The sequence below is a fragment of the Callospermophilus lateralis genome, chromosome 9 (genome assembly GCF_048772815.1).
Source record: "Callospermophilus lateralis isolate mCalLat2 chromosome 9, mCalLat2.hap1, whole genome shotgun sequence".
NCBI lineage: Eukaryota > Metazoa > Chordata > Mammalia > Rodentia > Sciuridae > Callospermophilus > Callospermophilus lateralis.
The window spans coordinates 7,570,795-7,591,458 of NC_135313.1; the positions used below are offsets into that span (position 1 = coordinate 7,570,795).

The 20,664-nt window shown below is 48.8% G+C and overlaps 1 protein-coding gene across 1 annotated transcript; it reads left to right on the forward strand.

The window, feature by feature from the left end:
• The first annotated feature begins 5,676 nt into the window (after positions 1 to 5,676).
• Nppc (natriuretic peptide C) lies at positions 5,677 to 9,865 on the forward strand. Its single transcript, XM_076866478.1, has 3 exons — positions 5,677 to 5,875; positions 6,278 to 6,588; positions 9,494 to 9,865. Exons 1-2 carry the CDS (start codon positions 5,786 to 5,788, stop codon positions 6,566 to 6,568), a joined length of 381 nt encoding a protein of 126 aa, XP_076722593.1. The 5' UTR covers positions 5,677 to 5,785; the 3' UTR covers positions 6,569 to 6,588; positions 9,494 to 9,865.
• The last annotated feature ends 10,799 nt before the right edge of the window (positions 9,866 to 20,664 follow it).

A 20,664-nucleotide genomic window follows, 5' to 3' on the forward strand; every position in this document is an offset into this window, starting at 1 on the left:
GCTGGGAGACAAGCCATCCAGGGTCAGACCCCAATATACACTGAAGAGTGGACCCACAGAGGACCTCAGGGCAGCCATCAGTGCCAACATTTATGAGACATTTGTGCCAATGATGACCCTGACAGGGAATAGTGGATGCTATTGCCACTGTCACCCTCTCCCCAGGAACTGCCTGCAGAGTGACTGACACCCCCTCCTGTGGGACTGACTTCTTTGAGATCTGATGGAAAACCTGGGGCTGGCACACTGGGGTTGGGGTGGTCTGGTCACACACCCAAGTGCAGGCTGCAGGGGTGCCTGGGAAAGCCAGCACTTGGCATTTCAACTTCTCCAGGGATGCCAGGCAGCAAACAACGGTTGACGTGTGTCCACTCCACACGTGGCCTGCCTCTGCCCTCTCCCAGCTCCCTGGAGACCAGATCCCTAATCAGCTGCTTGACAGAAAGTTCCAAATCCTACTCAACTCTAAGCTGGGGCTTCCTTTCTTAATTATTTCTCCCACAAGGCAAAATGGGACACTTGGTGGGGGACCTTCTTCTCCTAGGCAAACGCATGCTGGTCACAAGGGACCTTCCTGGGCAATCCTTGGGACAGGTTTCTTGTGTGATGTTACACACTGGTCCTAGAGACAATTCACACATCACAATGGTAATTTTCCAAACAATTTACGACCTTTGGGCTCAAAAGTATTTTCTAATCCCTGCGGAGCCCAGATTGCAAAAAGCATGTTCCCTCCAGCCCTCATTAGCATCTGGCTGGGTCATGTCTCTCACTTGCTAGTGTTTTCTGGTCAGTCTCATTTTTAAAATTGACCACTCACCAGAGAGTGGTGAATGCTCACACACTCACTGGGCAGAAATCTGCAGAGAACTTTCTGGCTTCAGAAACCTGGAGACGTAGCTCCTTCAAGCTGACTGGGGTGACGTTGGGTCCTGATGAGCCCATCCCATGATCCCTTCTACGAGAGACCCAAGTTAAGGGGTTTCTGTAAGACACTTGGGGTCCCTTCTATCCTCAGGGAGGGGCCCCCATCCTTGAAGACTGTGGCTTCTGTCAGATCTGAAATAAGGACTGAAGATCAGATAGCAGGCCCCCTTCTACAGAAACAAACCAAAACGGGGGATTGCTGCAGGGACCCCCAGAGCAGTAAAGGAGAGGTTCACTGTTTGGAAAGTTCCATATGCCAAGTCAAGCCCGGTCCCCAGAGTACAGAGCCGGGCAGCAAACCTGTTCCCTCAGCCAACATCTGGTGCCAGCTCCATGCGGGTGAACCTTGGGGTACTGAGCTATCTTCGGCTGGGAAGTCTCTCTCCCTCCAGGCTGCTCACTTTCTCAGGAGTCAGCTCTCCTTCCCTGCATGCTCACCTGCCTGTTCAAAGCAGATGGGGAGCAGTTGTTTCCCCTGGAACTGAGTCTATCTGTTGAGGACCTCTCTATTCTTTTTGGCAGGAAAAAGGGGAGCAGGGAGGGATAAACTCTGACGTCATGGGCCTGCGTAGGACAGCGGGGTTGGAGGCCATCTGGAGCAGGTGCTGGCAGGGCCCCTGGGAAAGGGGAAGGAGGGCAGCTGCCTCATCAGGTGGGGGTGTTCTGGGGTCAGACAAAGACTCATGGCATGATGAAGCGAAGCTTTCCTGGAATTTCTGGCCTGCGAAGGATGAATGATGTTTCCTTGGCCTCCAGCTCCTCTCCTAAGGCCAGGCCCATAGGTGCAGGACTTCAGGAGGGAGGTGCCTGGTTCAAGCAGACCTGGTTAGGCCTCTCTGTCCCCTGAGGGTCTGTTCCACCAGACAGTCCTGGGATCCTGTGTACGTGCTGTGACATTCAGATCCCTCTGCCTCAGCTGCTTCCTGCTGCTTTTGCCAGGGGCTGGAGGTCCTCAGGGGGCCTCTAGATCTACTCTGCCCCTGTCCAGGAGGCAAGGACTGTCTTCTCACAATTACAGGTGGTGACACTGAAGGCCCTGCACAGGGATGGGACTTGGCCAAGGTCCCGCTGCTATTTTCCTACCCAGCCTCCCCAAGAACTGCTCACTGCCTGTTTAGTATCCTCTCTGAGAAGCTCTGCAGCTGGAAAGGGGCCCCAGGATGAAATAACTGCAAAGAAAACAGATGGGCCGCTCCGCAGTCCTTCCGTGGGAGGACACGAGATTCGGCCTCTGCAATCCCTGGCCGGGAGGGGGCGCTCTTGCCCACTTTCTGGGAGGGGCTGCGCCGTCTGGTCTGGCTTAGCCAGATCCTAAAACTCCCAGAAGCCTTGTACCTTTCTTGCCTGAGAAATCCTGGCCAGGGCCCCCTCTCCTATTTCCTCCTGTCATGTTACACACTGGGCAGTTACTGTTCCAGGAAGGGCCCCTCTGTGATGGGTATGCTTTACCTTCCCCTTCTTGGATAGAATGAAGAGGCACCCTCTAGAGAGGGATCTTTTCTTCCAGATCCCCGCCCTCCAGGGGACCTGGGGCAGGGGGTGGGGGCGGGGAGAAGAGAGAGAGAGAGAGAGAGAGAGAGAGAGAGGCAGAGAGGGAGAGATCCCAACTATGCAGCACTCTGATTCCTGGCTCTGAGAGTCCCGACTCCCTGCTCCCTCTGCCCTCTCCCTCAATTGATTGCTCTCCTTCAGCCTCACCTTTCAAGCTTGCATGATCCCCCCTCCCCTATTGGCTCCCACTTTAGGAAGACAAGCCCCTCCCCACTCTCTGTCACATCTCCTGCCTCCAGACCCCAGAATTGCCTCTCTCCCAGGCTTTCCTAATTCTGGACACATAGGTTCTGCCACTTCACTAGCACCTAATCTGCCTCAATTTCTCTAGGTCATCCTTTGCAATCTTCTCATTTGAGTTTTTTATTTTTATTTTTATTTATTTGTTTTTTTTTTGTCCTTTGTTTTTTTCTTGGACAGTTTCTTCTGAGCCCAAGTCTGTTAGCCTGCTGGGAGTTGCTTTATTTTCTATCTAGGTTTTCCTCTCTTCCCTCCCCATCCTGTGTTTCTGGCTTGGCATAGAATCTCCTCTGGGAACCCACTTTGCTGACCCAGGCTGGGCCCCCCAGGGTGCCACTTCCCTGTCATTGCACCTTTCAGCTGACACAGCCAGTGTGTGTTTCCTGGCAGTTCTTCCCTGATGGGATAGAAGTCAGGACACTGAGCAGCTTCGAGGGATGCTCTGTGGATACCTGGGAGATGGGTGACAAATGACAGGATTCCCTACAGAATTGTCAGGTTCCTAAGACCCAGAGGGCTCTTCTCCCTTCTTTGCTATCAGGAGTCTCAACAAGAAATCAGGACAGTGGCCTGAATGAGCTCATTTCAACTGCTCTGTGAGTTTCTGAGATAGACCTGTAGGACGGGGCAGAAGGAGTAGACTTCCCATGGGAAAGACAGGAAGGGGCCAGACCCCATATCTAGGCCCAGGAGGCAAACTACAGGGAGCATGAAACCTTCCTCTCTGCTGCACTTAGGTGCTGTCCCTCCCTGACATCCCTACAGCCCAGACCTGGAACTCCTACCCACCCTGCCCCAGCTAAACAAAAGCTGCTATGGCCTGCCCCAGGGAAGCTTCACTCTGCAGGTAACTCTTCAACTCAATGGTCAAGAGCCACAGCTACCAGAAGATTCCCTTTGCAAAAAGGGGAAGTGGAGTGCAGGGTGTTGGCCCTGCCATGCTGGGATGTGGGTATTGGCTTAACTAAGTCCCAAAGATCAAATAGAGGGGAGACCTAAAGTCACTGGCCATCACCAAGTGACCCAGGGACACAAGAAGCAGCCTACAGACACTGAGAAGGAGGTGGCCATGAGCATGGAAGCTTCCAACCTGCGCTTTTAAAGGAACTTTTAAAGGAGGTTACTGCTGCCTCAGAAACCAGCCAGTGTCTGCCTCTAGAGGCAGTTTGTCTGGCTCTGCTCAGCTCTTTAAGCAGGTATAAATAAAACAAATCTCAAAGAAGTTTGGCTGGTATCAGCCCTCTTTGTCCTGTAGACAAAAAGGAGAGAGAATTTGCATAGGCCACCTGGAAGCCCTCCCTCTTTCTCCTTGCTTCTCCTCTTTTTTCCTCAAACGGGAGTGCTATGACTCCATGGGTGGAAATGGAGATGATGAGTCAACTCAGCAGAACTGACAAAGGATGCGCAGGCGACATCTGGATCTTCCTAGAGATCAGGTGATCTGCTGCCCCAAACTCAGACCTCACCAGTGGATTATCTCCTAAACAAAAAAGATCCTGGTAGCTATTGGTCCTCAGTTTATGACTCAGGGCACAAGGTTGGGAAGGGGCCATGGGAGAGAGAGACTGAGACTGAAAGAGCAGATAAGAGGCCCTTACTTCCTCAACTCCAGACCTGGTTCCACTGCCAGAGCCACGTGGTGCTCCAAGCCTCTTGACTCCAGCAGCCTTCCTGTCTCTAGTGAGGTCTCCTCTCCTTCCTCTCTCAGGTCCTCTTCTCTCCTGGGGACCACCAGAAGCTCGGTCACAGGACATTCCTTCTCCATCTTCCTGCCTTCAGCCTGCTCAGCACAGGGGGCAGAGTTTCCTGCACCTTGCTCACTTCTTGGAGTTGCAGGCCCTTAAGCAGTTGCATGGGCCAACAACAGGAGGCAGGAACTCCCCTGGAATTGGAGGAACCAAGACAACCCAGCCAAGGAGAGGGAGTCATCAGCAGCAGAGATACCTGGCTTATCCTGATAGCCACATTGGGGACCTCTCTACAGCCCAATACATGAAGTTAACCCAGGACTTAGGGAGGCTAGGCAGTGCTTGGGCCTGGGCAGGTGCATTGGACACTGGAGCAGACATCCCCATGCTGCAGATCCTGGTGCAGTAACAGGAGAGGGCAGACCGCACTGGCCAGCACAAACGGAAGCCACCTGTAGGGTCAGATGCCAGGACACTCTGTACAGCGATCCCAGCTGAGAGTGAACCTAGAGTCGCAGTGGCCTAATATGGTGCCACCGCCTGTATACACACGGGTACAGGTATTTTGGGCCTGCCCTCACAGTCCCCCTGATTCCCTGCTGGTGCTCTAACATGAGGGCTGGCTCTCACTTTTGCATGTAGAAGACTTGCACTCCCCTACCCCCTCACTCTTTGCCTCCCGCCAAGACATCGGTGGTATCTCTGATGCCCAAATCTAAGACTTCAACTTCGGGGCTATCTGTACTCCCACCCTGGCGCGGAGGTAAAAAGTGGAGCCGCAATGCCAGACCACGCGTGTCGGGTGCCCTGGTAAGAGTTTGGCAACAAGGCAGACGTGCAAGAATCTTGGAAGGCGCCAACTTATTGGCTGCGCTCCTTTAGGTAAGTGACTTAATTCCTCTAAACCTGGCTTTGCACCTGCAAGGAGAAATACGGATCTCTTCCTCCTAGAGAGCATGTAGTGGGTACCCAGCGAGTGCACATGTCACTGGGCGCACCGATACTTGCATGCCAGGGAGCTCGATCTCTGCAAATGGAGTTTCCTTGCGCGCTGCTTTGCAGCTCCGAGTGCAGCCAGAAGCTAGCTCAGGGGGTGAGTTGTGGGTGGGGGCAGAGGGGAGAGCCCCCGCAACTCCCTCCCGGCCCTCGGCTCGGCCTCGTGCGCGGTGCCATTGGCCGGGACGGCCTGGTGGGCGGGAGGATGACATCAGCGGCAGGTTGGATTATAAAAGCACGAGCGGAGCCACGGACTCAGAGCGCACCCAGCCGGCGCCGAGCAGCACTGGGACCCGCACTCGCCCGGCAGCCCTGCCCGTCTGCCCGTCGGCCCCGCGCGCCCTCGCTGCCGCGGGTCTGCGCCCCTGGACCCCACCGGCACCATGCACCTCTCCCAGCTGCTCGCCTGCGCTCTGCTGCTCACGCTACTCTCGCTCCGGTCCTCCGAAGCCAAGCCCGGGGCGCCACCTAAGGTGGGTGCTGTAGCGGGGACGTTGGGCCTGTGAGGGGCGTGGGAGGATGTGGCGAGCTGGAGGGACTGGAGAGTGCGAGAAGGCAGCCTTCTTCCCTGGATATATGTCCTCGAAGCCCGGACGCACGGGGTCTACTCCCCTAACCTCGGGAGAAAGTCCACACATGCGCAGCCCCCCACCTCATTGTGGCCAGCCCTGCAAGTGGCAAAGGAGGGGTGGGCAAAGGGCACCCCGTGGCGGGTGGATGGGGGCTAAGTTGTGCGGCTTCTGTGAGGGTGCACTTGCGGCTAGGAAGGGACAACCGTGCTGACGGGCGCGTGGGGCTTGAGTATCAGGAGCTCGGCAAAGTCACCTGCACTGCAGCCGTGCGTCCCTTCACCTGCCCACTCTTTTCTCTGACAGGTCCCGCGAACCCCGCCAGGGGAGGAGCTGGCTGAGCCCCAGGCTGCCGGCGGCGGTCAGAAGAAGGGTGACAAGACTCCTGGGGGCGGCGGCGCCAACCTCAAGGGCGACCGGTCGCGACTGCTCCGGGACCTGCGCGTAGACACCAAGTCGCGGGCAGCGTGGGCCCGCCTTCTTCATGAGCACCCTAACGCGCGCAAATACAAAGGAGGCAACAAGAAGGGCTTGTCCAAAGGCTGCTTTGGCCTCAAACTGGACCGGATCGGCTCCATGAGCGGCCTGGGATGTTAGTGCGGCGACCCCTGGCGGCGGTGAGTACCGCCAACCCGACCGTAGGGCGCTCGCGCTCGCAGAGCTTTAGCGCCCTGGGGAACCAAACCGTACCCCCACAGCACAGGCGAGCTAGGTTCCTCGCTGATCCCTGGGCCCTGGGACCTACCGACACCCAGCTGACCTCTAGAGTCGATCCAGGAGATTCTCGCATGGGACCGAGTTTGTGCTAAGCATTTGCCTGCAACCCCTTTTATCGTTCCAGAAGAAATAAGAGAAGGACGAAGTGGTCAGGGAGTCTGGCTTAGCCTGAATGAACCCATCTGCCTCCCTTCAAAGAAGCAGAAACAGGCTATGGGGTCCCATCCACCGAACTAGCACTTGACCTGTTGTCCCTGAAGTGGGAATGATTGGAGAAGTGCCCGCCCCTTGTGGTAGAGTATGGCCTCCATGAGCAGCATCTGGGAGCCCTTCTCCGTGGGGCATCCTGATTCTTGTCCTTTCTTCAAACCCCTTGTGGGCAAACTGGTCTGTCCAGGGTCCTGATGCTGCTTAGCCCTGTGGTTCAGGGGAGAACTTCGGTGTTTGTGACCCTGTTTTAGGTCAGGGAAAGAAACAGACTAAAATAAATCCAGGTCTTGCCCCCAACCTCAAACTCCACATACCCCACAAAACAAATTTCCTCACTAACCCTGTCACACCCCATCCAAATTGTGCTGAGGGAACCCTGTTTCTGGCATGGCATCTTCACCTTCCATCAGAAACCTCTGCCTGTCCGCAGCCCCTGCCAGGTGTGCATGATGCCAATTTACTGCTACAAAACCTCCCTCCCCTGCTCTCCCCTCTCCATTCTTGCTGCCCACCAGTGCACATGGAATAACATCTCACATTGACATTCAAGGACATTCGGGTCAGACTCCTGCTGCTTTCTAGCCTTGCATCCAGCCCAGCTGCTGTCCCACACCCTGTCTGTCCCACCCCAGGCATAAGGAGGCTGCTCTCTCCATCCAGAAAGCCTGGTCAGTGACCACAGCCTTCTCCCAGCAGGAAACAAGAGGGCCTCTCCAGAGCGTTGCCTGAGACTTTTTTATGGTCCAAGACACTTTTGCAGGAAGCACATTTTGATTTGTGACCTATTCAAGTCCCCATATTGATTTATGCAATTTAAGGGCCAGACGCTGGCAATCTGCAACCTACCTCACCCCCAAGGGAGTACTTAGAAATATTTGTCAATGACCAGAGGAACCTGCATACTCAGACTCATCCCACTGCCACCTGCCACCTTCTCTATGTTTCTGCCTCCTCCTTCCTCTCTCTGCAGCCAGGTTTGCTCAAGCTTTGTGCTTCTCCCCAGTTGCCTGTGATCTTGACTCTCCCCTGTATGGGGAGAGAAATGGTTTTCTGGCACTTAGATTCCAGCCCTCAGTGCTACCACTATGATGTCTTTTGCTCTCTTTTCTCCTGTCTGAACAACAAAGAAATGGAGTTTAAAGCTTCAAATGATCAGTTTGTGACTTAAGTGCCAAGCTCAGACTTCAGAATTTAAATGAAGTTAGTTAACCTTCTATGGGTTAGTGCCTGGAATGTACTTTCCTGAAAATGCTACCTTGTTCTTGGCATGGCTGGGTGTGGGCACCAGGTGGTGGCCACAAGGGTTGTGAGTTCAGATAGCTAAGACTCCTCTGACCAGGTCAGGAATCAACCTCCTGGAAGTTCTTAACTTAGATGACTGATAACAGCCTTAGCCTGTTCCACTCCACTCTCACCGACCCCATCCTGGTGAGAGAGCGGATCATCCTTCCTACACCTGCAGTCTCCTGGGAGAGATGCCCAGGATAAAGCCTTAAAGAGAAAAACAGGTTATGGCCATTTCTCCAGTCAGGGGGTTGACTTTAGTTTCAAGTACCACCATAATAACTGTTGCTGATGATGGTTATAGGTCTGGATTATAAACTACTAATGACAGAGCCCAGATGGCTGAGACCTCAATGAAAACTTTGCCCCTGGGCCCCAGGAACATCACAGGCATCTTTCATCTAAACTGATGGAGCAGCCAGAGAAGGGGAGAGAGAGCCGTACAGGCCTGGGGTCCCTCAGTGAGTGCTGTCCTTAGGGAGGACTGTGCACTGTCTTAGGAGGAGAACTTCCTTGGGCCCTGGAGCACCATATACCCATTAGCAGGGACCTGGTACAGCTCTTTTCACAGTACTCTGATCCTCTTAACTCAGCAACCAACTTGACTGACATTTCCTCAGGCTGTCAGACATCCTTTGCCCTCTACTCCAGGGGACCTGGACTAGCCCCTCTGCAGCGAGGGCAACTAGGGAAGGACATGCTCTTTTACGAGTGGTGGCTATGAGCCAGACCCTGCTGCTGCCTAATATGGGACTCCTGTTGAATGCCAGCACCTTGGGAGGTGGCAATTATCCACTTTATGGGTGAGGAAAACAACACTCACAGCAACCCAGGGAGTGGAGTTTGAAGCTGAGATTTGAACCCAGAATTCCTGACTCCCCAGATGTTTCTCTTCTCTGTCCCTCTGTGGCCACCCAGACACAAGCGGGGCAAACCCCTGGCTGAGGGTTTGTATTGCAGCAAAAGAGATTGAGGCGCGGGGGTGGGGTGGGCTTGCTTTTCCTTAGCATACCTCATGGTGCTGAGGGCAAAGCCTGGATCAGAGGAGGTTGGGGGGGAGGGCTGGAAGACATGCTGGTTCTACCTGAGCTGGGGCAGCCAGTGCCAAGGGCAGCCGCACAAGCTGAGGGCGAGTGCAGAAGGTCTTTCCCCTCCACAGGAAAGCCTTTGTCAGAGGCCCGAGGGTAAAGGCAGAGGGACATTACTTTGTGCTGCTGTGGAAAAGGGGAGGAAGGTTCTAGAAATGGCCTGTAGGCTGGGTTTCTCAGCTAAAAGGCCAGAACTGAGTGTCCTGTGTCCACTCTGTTTCAGAATTGGGAACTTGCTCCGTGTGCTGAGGTCATCCTTGGTCATCAGCCTCTAGCATCTGGAAACACCTCCAACGCAATGTGGCTTTTACATTTCTTCTTTTTTTTTTCCCCTGGTACTGGGAATACACAACACCAGCTGTTTTATTATTATTTTGGGGAGGGGAGGGTATGATTTTATTGTTTGGGGGTTTTTTTGAAAATTAAAAATAAAAAGTTATATATTATATATATATATTATATACATGAAACACACACACTACACCGACTTGATGACAAGGGACAGTTTTTAAGAGACTGACAACACCAGCTGTAAAACATTGCTGTTTGTAAATTCATGCCATGCATAAATGTATTTATGTTGTAAATCTATTTATATTGTTTATAAAGAGATATTTATAAAAATTTTATTTATGTAACTAAATGAAAGAAGCCAATCATTGTAATGTTTTTGTCCTAACTAGTTGAAAAAATGTAAAAAAAAAAAAAAAGTCATTCCATGAACATATTGAAAACTGTCTTTATTTACTCATTGTATTTATTTTTTAGGAATTAGTCTGAGGCAGAAAGCAAATTTGATCACAAGATATTTACCTCCAAAATAGATCAGTCAGGTTCCCAATTCTGGATTTATTCATACCAGAATACCCCAGGGAGCTTGATAAAAAACAGATTCCTGTCCCTATGTTCCCTTTGCTCTATTGAATATGAGTCTCTCAGGACAGGACTGGCCTTGTAGACTTTGTCCCAGGTAATTCTGACTAGCTCTCTCAAGCACCTGACCATTGGGAATCCAAGGCCACTGACCAAATTGAAATTGGATTCGGCTGCCTTAAGGGCTGCTCAATCCCACTCCATCTTTTCTGTGAAATGTCCAGAAATCTCAAAAAATGTGCCTTTGCTTTGGGGAGAATGTGTCTGGACATCTTGCAGGAGAACCAAGCCACCCTGGGCATCTCAACTACTCCCTTACAGACTTGCTCCCAGTGTCTAGAATGGGTCATTTCCTCTAATGACTGCCACGCTGGGCTGGAAGCCTGAGGCTGAGGCCCTCAGAGGCAGAGTAGGTGTTGGCGGAGTTCACATCTGTGTCACGTGGCATGCTTTTGTGAGGGGGCTGTGGTTTTTCTCTTCATTTGAAGCTGTGACAATTACAGTTCCTAAGCCCCATGGAGCCTTGAATGTGAAATTATGAATAATGATTTTGAATTTATGAATATCATTTAGATTAGATCTCTTTGCCTGAAACCAATAAGAAATTTTTAAATAACTTGGAGGCAATCTCACCACATACTCTGTTCCACAACACTCCTATGGAATGCTCCTTGTTCCCAACAGGGGAAAGCAGAGACCTAAAAAGCTTCTCGGGCTGCTGACATCAGGTGCTTTGGAAGCACTTTGTTCAGGAGAGTTGGGAACTTCAGGCCAGATCCAAGGGAAGAATTCTAGAAAAAAACTGGCCAGAGAAGGTGGCCAGTAGTACCTGGTCTTCCTGCTGGCATGAGGAGCCCCTTGTTCCTTGCAGCCCTCCAGCAGCAGGTTCTCGGAGATGCAAAGCCAACACAGACATATTCCTGCTGGGGAAGGTGGGATCCTCCACCCCTCCACTTCTGCCAGTGCCCTTGGAGACAGCTCTCCAGTCCCGGCCTGGCACCTTCCTGTCTCACTCCCTCTGTGACTGGAGATGTGGTGTCCATGCTGGTGAGGATGAGGGCTCCAGCACCCAGGCCTCACCAGGACTTTGGCTCACTGTGCTGTTCACAGACCCCCTTGAAAGAGGAAGTGGAGGAATGTGACAGGGCCAGGGAGATAGAAGACCGGGCAGGTTTTACCCTGCAGGTTTCACTGGTGACAATGCAGGCGCTCTTCCAAAAGCCCAGAGACAGAAGGGACATTGAATTCTGGAATCCAGGGAACTACTACTAGATGCTGAAGGATTTCCCAGTGGACAGCACCTGGGCTGCCAGCATCCAAAAGCACATAAGGATTCTCAGCCCCAAACTATAAGTACTATTCTCCTGAGTAGCATGCATCACTTGCAAACGACACAGACCACCCTCTGCTGCCAGTGTCCACCTCTCTGGGCCAAAGCTAGCCCCTCAATCTGTGGGTTAGTAGATGGTGGGGCAGCCAGGTCTCCTTGTACATCCACCTTGGAGTCCTGTCACTGCCTCCTGAGCAGCAACCGGGACATGTCATTCAGCCAGGGAGTTCTGCTGGAAATCCAGGAAGTACTGACAAACATTCAGTAAGTACCTGGAAATGTTGGGAAGCCTCCAGGGATTCCCCTGGTGATACTGTCAAGAGCTCTGAGCATCTAGTGTGGGTCCTACCTCCTTTCTGGCCTCTTGCATCTCATCTCAAGCTACCCGCAGACCCTGCAGCTTTGCTCCCACATGGGGTGACAGCAATAACCAGGACCTGCTTAAAGACTGACTGTAGGGATGGGGAGCCTGGAGTCCTGGTCTTCTGGGACAGGCTGGAAAACTCTGCAGGATTAGAAGCTGCCCTGTGAAGGGCCAGGTGGGCAGAGTAGTGGGGGTCAGGTGTTGTAGGGCCCAGGAAACCTGTCCTTTGCTGAACTGCTCAGCTACTGGGGGCCAGAGAGTGGTGGGCAATATATGAAGAGTTACAGGGACTGTCACTCTGTCAGCTTTCCATTTTCTTATCTTCTTATGTGGTGTTTCCACTTTCATGTCTTATAGTCATGCTTCTCTCCCTAACAAGTGTAATTTAATTTTGGCTTACTATTTTGTACTATTAACTTTAGTATTATTGAGATTGGGTTCAATCTTTGTATACTTTCTCCTTATAATAATAATAATTATTATCATTAAATTTATCAATTCCTATGTTTTAATCAATTTTCTACATGACACATGGATACTTTGAAAATAAGATGAATGCCTATTTGCATGGTTTGAAATTTAATCCATTTTACTTTGTGTACTATTATGTCCAAATATCCTGACTCTATTTTTAAAAAATGTTTTTTAGTTGTAGGTGGATACAATACCTTTTTTTATTATTATGTGGTGCTGAGGATCAAACCCAGTGCCTTACACATGTAAGGAAAGTGTTCTACCACTGAGCTACTACTCCAGCCCCTGACTCTATTTTTAATTCACTGAAGACTGATAATAGTGTTGAAAAAACATACTGTGATTTTATTTTTTCTATTCTCATATTTTAATAGTTTTAGTTGTTATTTATTCAGCACATGAGAGTTTAGTGTTAATATATGTATTAGATAGGGTATGTGAAGGTATGCTAAGGTAACAAACTACCTCAAATCTCAGTGGCTTAAATTCTAAAGATTTGTTTCTGGTTCATACAAAGTCTGCTGTGGGTGCCTGTGCAACCCTCCAGGGCAGCTCCTCACCCTACCTATGTTAGCCCATGCACCTATGTGCTAGTCAGCTTTCTGTCATTATAAAGAAATACCTGAGATAATTAACTTATAAAGAGCAAAGGTTTGCTTTGGCTCACAGTTTTGGAGGTTCTATGATTGGTTGGCCCCATTGCTTTGGGCCTATGGTGAGGCAGCACATCATGGTGGGAGTGTGTGGTAGAACAAAACCAATCACCTTACAAGCCAGGGAACAAAAATATTGAGGAGGGGGCTGGATACCCTGATTGCCTTCAAGAGCATGCCCCTAGTGACCCAATGACTTCCACTAGGCCCGACTTCTTAAGGGTTCCACCATCTCCCAATAGGGCCATCCTAAGGACCAAGCCTTTAACACAAGAGCCTTGGGGATTTTCATGATCCAAATCCACATGTGTTTTCTCCATCAACAAAGCAGGGGAAGAGAGCGTGCCAGGAGGTCAGACCATGAAGGACTTCCACCCAGACACAATATGAGACTTATGTTCATATTTGATTGGCCAAGCAGTGCCGCCCTCCTTGTGCCTGGAATGGAGGAGGCCTGGATTCCAACCTGCAGGAGCGGAGCTGTGCTGATGCAGTTTCCACCAAGCCCACTCCTTTCTTTGGTGCCACACACCCCCTAGGAAATTCTTTTTTAGGTCATGTGAAAATAAATTCCTGCTTTATTTTTATTTGTGCTTGATAGCTTTGCTCAAACTTTGATTCTTTCCCTTTTTGTGTTTTTAAAAGTTTAGGTGTATTTGTAATATAGTAGATTAAAATATATGTACTTTGATAAATTTTACCTTTTAACCAGGAGACCTAGATGCTTCACATTTATCGTCATTATTGCTTATGCTTGGGCTGACTTCTGACTTCATCTTGAGTATCAAGGTTCTTTAATCCCACCCTCCATAGATGGTTGTGCTTGCTTATATCTTCTGCAATGATTTGGAAAGTAGACATCCTGTTTTCAATTCTGTTAGTGGTTCCTTGAGGTTTTTCATGAAAATTACTAAACCCACCTTTATACTGTTATCAGAATTGAAATCACAGAAGCTTCAGGCTCCTTTAGAAGAGAGAAGAATTGAGTCCATTTGCTTCTTCCTTTTCTCCTCTACCCTTTAAGGATCTCCATGAATACAGTCTGAGACACTCCCCTTAACTGGACCATTAAAAGCACCAAAGCCTCTCCTCCCCTTCGGTATCTTCCTGGGTCTGCTTACATCAGTTGTTCAGACTTCTGACCCTGACCCTCTTCCAATTCAGGCCCCATCACACGCTCCTCTTAGTCTGGGGCTGGCTCCTCTGCTCTGTCCGCCTTCTATGACAGTTGCCCCCCCTGCAGGCCTGGGTTTGGACTTCAGCCCAATACAAGGGCATGTGAATGTGTCTTAGTCCATTTCTGTTGTTCTAACAAAATTCATAAAGAATACAGGTTCATTTGGCTCCCAGTTCTAGAGGCTGGAAGTACAACAGCATAGTGTTGGCACTAGCTTGGCATTTCCCTTCCCTTGCAGGCTGGGAGACCTCACCATCTTTAAGATGATGCAGTATTGGTATTGTCCTTGTGCCAAGATGCACAAGGGTCTGCTCTGAGCCTGACCCTAGAAAAGCTGTGGTCAGTATGGTACTTAAATGCAGACTCCGTCCCCAAGGAAGCAGGCCTCCCAAACTGTGAGCAAGAACTCAGGCCCACTAACAGTGACCTGCAGTAGGAGCAGCCTAGAGGATGAGGCCACCACCTCAGTCACCCACCACTCCAGAAGCCCATGGCACTTCACCCATGGACAGAACAAGCCCACATGCTTTCTTCTCATTTCCTCCAGGTTGAGAGTTGATGGCTCACAAACCCTCAAAGAGGACACTGGCCACTACACACTATCAATGCACTGCTCTACAATGGGGCCACCCTCCAAAATGGCAGGCTAAAAACCTCTACTTATTTATTTATTTTTGGTACTAGGATTGAACCCAGGGGTGCTCTACCATATCCTCAGTCCTTTTTAATTTTTTATTTTATTTTATTTTCTAGTTGTAGGTGGACACAACACCTTTATTTTATTTATTTATTTATTTATGTTTATGTGGTGCATGAGGATTGAACCCAGTGCCTCACATGTACTAGGCAACTCTCTACCATTGAGCCACAATCCCAGTCCCAATTACTTTTTATTTTTTGAGATAGTGTCTCACTAAGTTGTTTAGGGCCTCACTAAGTTGCTGAGACTGGCCTTGAATTTTTGATCCTCCTGTCTCAGCCTCTTGAGCCACAGGGATTACAGGTGTGCTCCACTAGGCCTAGCACTAAACCTCTTTTCTTTATAAAGTACCTAGACCCAAGTTATTTTATTATAGCAACTGAAAACAGACTAATACTCCTACTTATTTCAATCAGATCTCTGCTCAAGTGCCAATCCCTCATGGCCTTCCACAGCCATGATATCTGAAAACTCTTCTTGCCTTACTACCCCACACCCCGGTTATCCCTCATCCTGCTTTGCTTCATTCTGTGCTTATTTGTTTCTGCTTGACTTTTCACTAGGATGTAAATTCCATTGGTCAGAATTTTGTCTTCTTCACCACAAATGTCCAGTGTCTGTCTAACCCCAGAGCACTAAATGCGCAGTAAATCTTTGTCAAATGAATAAACCATCATGTTTACAGCCGATTCCTAGACAACAGTTCCAATTAAGTAAACAAACAAGGAATTTAATAGAAGTGACCTTTTAGTTCTAAAAACCTAATCTGTCTTTTTTACATATATTGAATAAAATCCTCGCAAAGCTCTGCAAACCAGAAGAGTAGCATCTGCAAATCATGGAGATCCTTGGTGGGCTTAATCAAGAACAGTGCCTGCTGGGCTGGGGATGTGGCTCAAGCGGTAGGCGCTCACCTGGTGTGCATGCAGCCCGGGTTCGATCCTCAGCACCACATACAAAGATATTGTGTCCGCCAAAAAAAAACTAAAAATAAATAAATAAATAAATATTAAAAAATTCTCTCTCTCTCTCTCTCTCTCTCTCTCTCTCTCTCTTAAAAAAAAAAAAAAAAAAAAAAACAGTGCCTGCACACAGGTCTTAGTACACATCTGTTCAATAAATAAGTAAAAGGAAAGATTTTTAAAAACTTAAATGTCCACAATAAGGGTTCACCCTGTAACTATAAGGGGGAAAAAGAGGGGCTGGGGATGTGGCTCAAGCATGCGTGCGGCCCGGGTTCGATCCTCAGCACCACATACAAACAAAGATGTTGTGTCTGCTGAAAACTAAAAAAATAAATAAATAATTTTAAAAAAAGAAAAAAAAAGGTGGGGGGAGAGGAAGCTCTTCATGTGCTGATAAAAATGAGCTAAGGGAACACAGCAACCTGTGGAACAGAACAGTGGCCGCCACCATGTAAAAGGTGAGTCTGCAGGAAGATGCAGATGTACAGAAACTGTTCACACCATCTCTAGGTCTAGGGAGAACTAGAAAGCTGGAGGACAGGTGTCAAAAATGTCTTTTCACTGATTGCTTTTTATTTTTTAATTCTTTTGAATTGTTGCAAGTTTTTAATTATTTGTTTTTTTAAAAAATATTATCCATGTGCATATTTTATCTTTTCTTTTTGCAGCTACCTGGAGAAATCATTGAGGTTGGAGTCATCTCAGAAAAGGGAACTCGGGGCCATGGAGGAGACAGCTGAATGCCCTGGGAGGCAGCAGGAAGCTGCACCACCTTCCCCCGTCGCCCATAGCACTCCTGGACTCCTGTCCTTCTGTGGAGGCTCTTGGGGCAACCCAAAGAGCACCTCAAGAGAGCCCCTCTGCCTGGAGCCCACTGTTCTGAGGGTACATTCAGAGCCCGTCAGGTGCTAAAGTGGCAACCAAACACAGTGTTTGACGCAGAGATGGGAGGAGAGGCAAATCATGGATTCCTAATAAGTTTCATTTTTAAAAAACACTCTGACCTGCTGTCCAGCCTGTGGACTTCATTTCCCAATATACTGTGCCTGTCAGTGTGTCCTGGCCCACCTACCTGAAAACGTCTGTGGCCAGCATCCTGGCCATATGCTGGGACTGACATAATGTACAGGTATTACCCATCCAAGTGACAATACCACAGAGTCCATCAAAGCCTGGAAAGCTCAGAAAGGAGAACTTCAAATTTCTTAGTCATAGAAACTTTAAAATACAACTATGTCAACAATTCAGTGAATGATCTTATGTGTTAAAGATGTGTTTGTCCCTAAACACATCTTTAACAAGATGTGATGCTCAGTAGATATGAAATGATACACAGAATTATATTTTGGATTATATTTTATATATATTTGGATTATATTTTGACCAATATTTTTTTTGCATATCAGCAGCTTCTTGAGTGATATCTGGAAAATATCTAGTCTCGAATATCACATGAAAGGGTATTCACAAAAATCTCCTGCCATTATAATTCTGGCTTATTTCTCTGAATAAGTTTGATTATAATGCAAAAGAGAATGATAAATTAAGTGTAAGAAAAGTGGTACTGATAATGGAAAAAAATCAGTAGGGTGGTGGCTACTTTTGTCAAAATTCACCAAACTTACAAGGTATCAAACACTTACAATGTGTACACCACTACATATAAATTATACCTTAGTACAGTTGTTTGAAAATAACTGATGGAGAGAGGAGTCTCTGGGCAAATTCTCAGCCCAAGGGACTCTGCCCACTGTAGTGAGAAGTCAGGGACTTCCAGGAGAAGGAAAGAAAGGAATGGGACACAATGGAGCTGTTGCCTGCCTTTTCTGGACATCGGCTTTCAATAGGAGATCATTTCCATTTCCAACCCCAGTGCTCTTATGTTTCTTTATGTTCCAAACAAAAAATGAGCCATCAAATAGGTTCTAGCACCACTAAAATACACTGGGTTCACAGTTAATCAAAGACTAGAACAACAGTACAATTTAGTCCAAACACGATGACATTAACATTAGCCATTATTTCCAAAACATCAGCAGTCTTTACATATTTAAAAAATAAAGACAAAAACCCTAGCAAGGTCTTAGTATGGGTTACAGGTCCTCAGAGAATGTAAAAAAGTGGGCTGGCAATTGCAGGAGGAAATCTACAGCCTGCTGGTGCCCTCTGGTGATGAGAGTGCAGGACTGCATGAAATTACAAAGATTAAGGTGATTCTCAAACTTTCACACATTCGGAAAACCTGTTAAAACAGCTTGCTGGGCCACACCCTCCATTTCTAATTTGGAAAGTCTGAGCTAGGCCTGAGAATTTGCATTTCAAATAAGTTTCTGGGGAACATTGCTGCACCTGTTCCTGGAACCACATTTGAGAATCACTGGTTTGGGTAAAGTAGCCCCATGACCGCTTCTATCATGGTACTGGATTGCATGCTGGGGAGTTCAAAGAGCAAGCATTTCCTACATCTCAACAAGGCTATGAGTTATGTTTTTGTTTGGTTTTCATTCTTCCAAATGTTTGCAACGTGGTTTTAACTTTCCTTTCTTATCCAAAGTAGACTCTTTTTTTTTTTTTTTTTTTTTTTGCATCATCACTGGGGACTGAACTCAGAGTGCTCTACCATCAGGTCACATCTCCAGTCCTTTTTATTTTTTATTTTGGGGCAGGACCTTGCTAAATTTCCCAGGCTAGTCTGGAACTTGCCATCTTCCTGCCTCAACCTCCTGAGGCACTGGGATTATAGGCATATGCATTCATGCTCATTCATCACTCTTGCTGTAGAATTGTTTCTAAAAGGTGGGCACAGACTACTTTTGGCAAAGATGGACTGGGCACTTGAAGCAGGGGCTCCTTTTTGCCTTTTTAGTAGACTTCCATGGGGAGGATGAAGATTGCCCAGACACCCTGTGGGACTGGCTCTTCAAACATGGACTTGACTTTGAAGAAGCCATGTCACCCTCTATCTGGGGACTCCAGACCCCTCTCCACTTGTTGCCCCAGCCCTTTCTAGGATTCTCACTGGGACTCCTCCAAGAGCTTTTAGGAGAGGACAGGTTAGCCTGGGCCCAGTCCCTGGGCTTGCTTGTGGGCTGTCTGATTCAGGGCTGCAAATATGAAGATTCTTAATTCCAACTGGCTTTGTAGAAAGGAAAACCCTGAACTGTGAGAAAGTGCCTCTGGGGCAGAATGAGCTAGGAATCACCATCACCAAAGCCACAGGGATTTTCCTTGAATGAGTCTTCAAGAGTAAGGGTCAGGGGCTAGGGTTGTAGTCCAGTGGTAACATGCTTGCCTAGCATGCGTGAGGCACTGGGTTTGATTCTCAATGCCACGTACAAATAAATAAAATAAAGGTCCATCAACAACTACAAAATATTTTTTTACAAAAAGAGTAAGGGTCAGTCACATTCTCTTGGATCAGCTAGAAACATGCTGCCTCTTTCTTCCTAAAATGGTAGATCAGAAAGGAAGTGGGGCAGGGAGGGCACTCAGGGAGTGAAACCCCAGGGACGGACCCCAATTGGCCTAATTGATTCAAAGACTCATCTCTGGGCCAAAGGACTATGGCTATGGTCCAAGTCTCCTGTGATAGGCACCTACATGAGGACCATTTGATTTGGTTGGAGCAGGATCCACCCTTCTAAGGGACACTTGGCAGATAAAGTGAGTGTCCTAGTAGGTCCTCCAGAACTTGTTTCCCAGGTTCTGGAGCAGTGTCCATGCTTGGGTCCTCTGTGGTTGGCTCTCCCTCTAGCCCCGGCAGACAGAAGCCACCGGTCCCTACACATAGCTGTGCTGCTTCTTTATGCAGACAGGCTTTGCAGTGGGGGCACTGGAGAAAGGACACTGCCTCAGGCAGTGGGGTGATGAGTGACCCTGGCACCTGTAGCGGCTGGTGCAGGTCAACTATCTCCCCCAAAGACAGAGTCCCAGGGAGGCCCCAGGGCAGCCAAAATGGAATTTTCAGAGTCTCCATGTCCCACACCTTCCATATAAAGTCTCAGACTCCCTCTGCTGAGACAGAGAAGGTGAAGGAACCCTGCTGGAGCTGATGCCCAGGACAAGGGCCTCTGCCAATGAGGGCAGGGCCCTGGTGAGGGCAAGGAAGATCTATGGGTCTACAGTGGCTGGGTCACAAAGGGAAGCACCTGCTGGGGTGCTGGGACCTCACCGAGGCTGCACAGCCCCAGGCTGACCAACTGCTCTCCAGCAGGAAACTTTTCCTCTTGGTTGCTTGGAGGTTCCGGCCTGCTGTAGTCTGATGTATCCCCCAAAAAACCCATATGTTGGAAACCTAATCCCCAATGTAACAGAATTGGGAGGTGGCACCTTTTAGGAAGTGAGGGCTCCACCTCACGACTGGATTAATGCCATTATATAAGGGCTTGACAGATAACGTGTGGTCCCTTTTTGCCCTTCCACTTTCTTCCATGTGAAGACACAGCTCTCCTCCCTTGCAGAGGATGCAGGGTTCAAGGTACCATTTTGGAAGCGGAGACTGGTCCATTACCAGACAATAAACCTACTGCCACCTTGATCTAGGCATCTTGAGAACAGCCTCCAGAACCATGAAAAAATAAATTTCTGTTCTGCCCAGTCTCAGGCATTTTATTACAGCTTTACAAAATGGACTTAAGACACAGCTTCCTTCTAGACATGAAGGTGGAGCACTAGGCATCTTTGCCAAGCAACCCTACCCATGGGGTCTAGCTCCTCACCCAGTCCAAGATCTCCTCATGCACATGGTTCTTGTCTACAGTTACCTGGCTATGGCCCATAACTCACAAGAAAACCCCTGCACTGGAGACATGGCTCAGTGGTGAAGTCCTTCCTGCATGTGAGACCCTAGGCTTGAGCA

Excerpts from the sequence above, each read along its gene's own strand:
- Nppc (XM_076866478.1), top strand. The coding sequence starts at position 5,786 with ATGCACCTCTCCCAGCTGCTCGCCTGCGCTCTGCTGCTCACGCTACTC. Across the intron at positions 5,876-6,277 it reads AGCCCGGGGCGCCACCTAAG|GTCCCGCGAACCCCGCCAGG; the intron begins GTGGGTGCTGTA and ends TTTCTCTGACAG.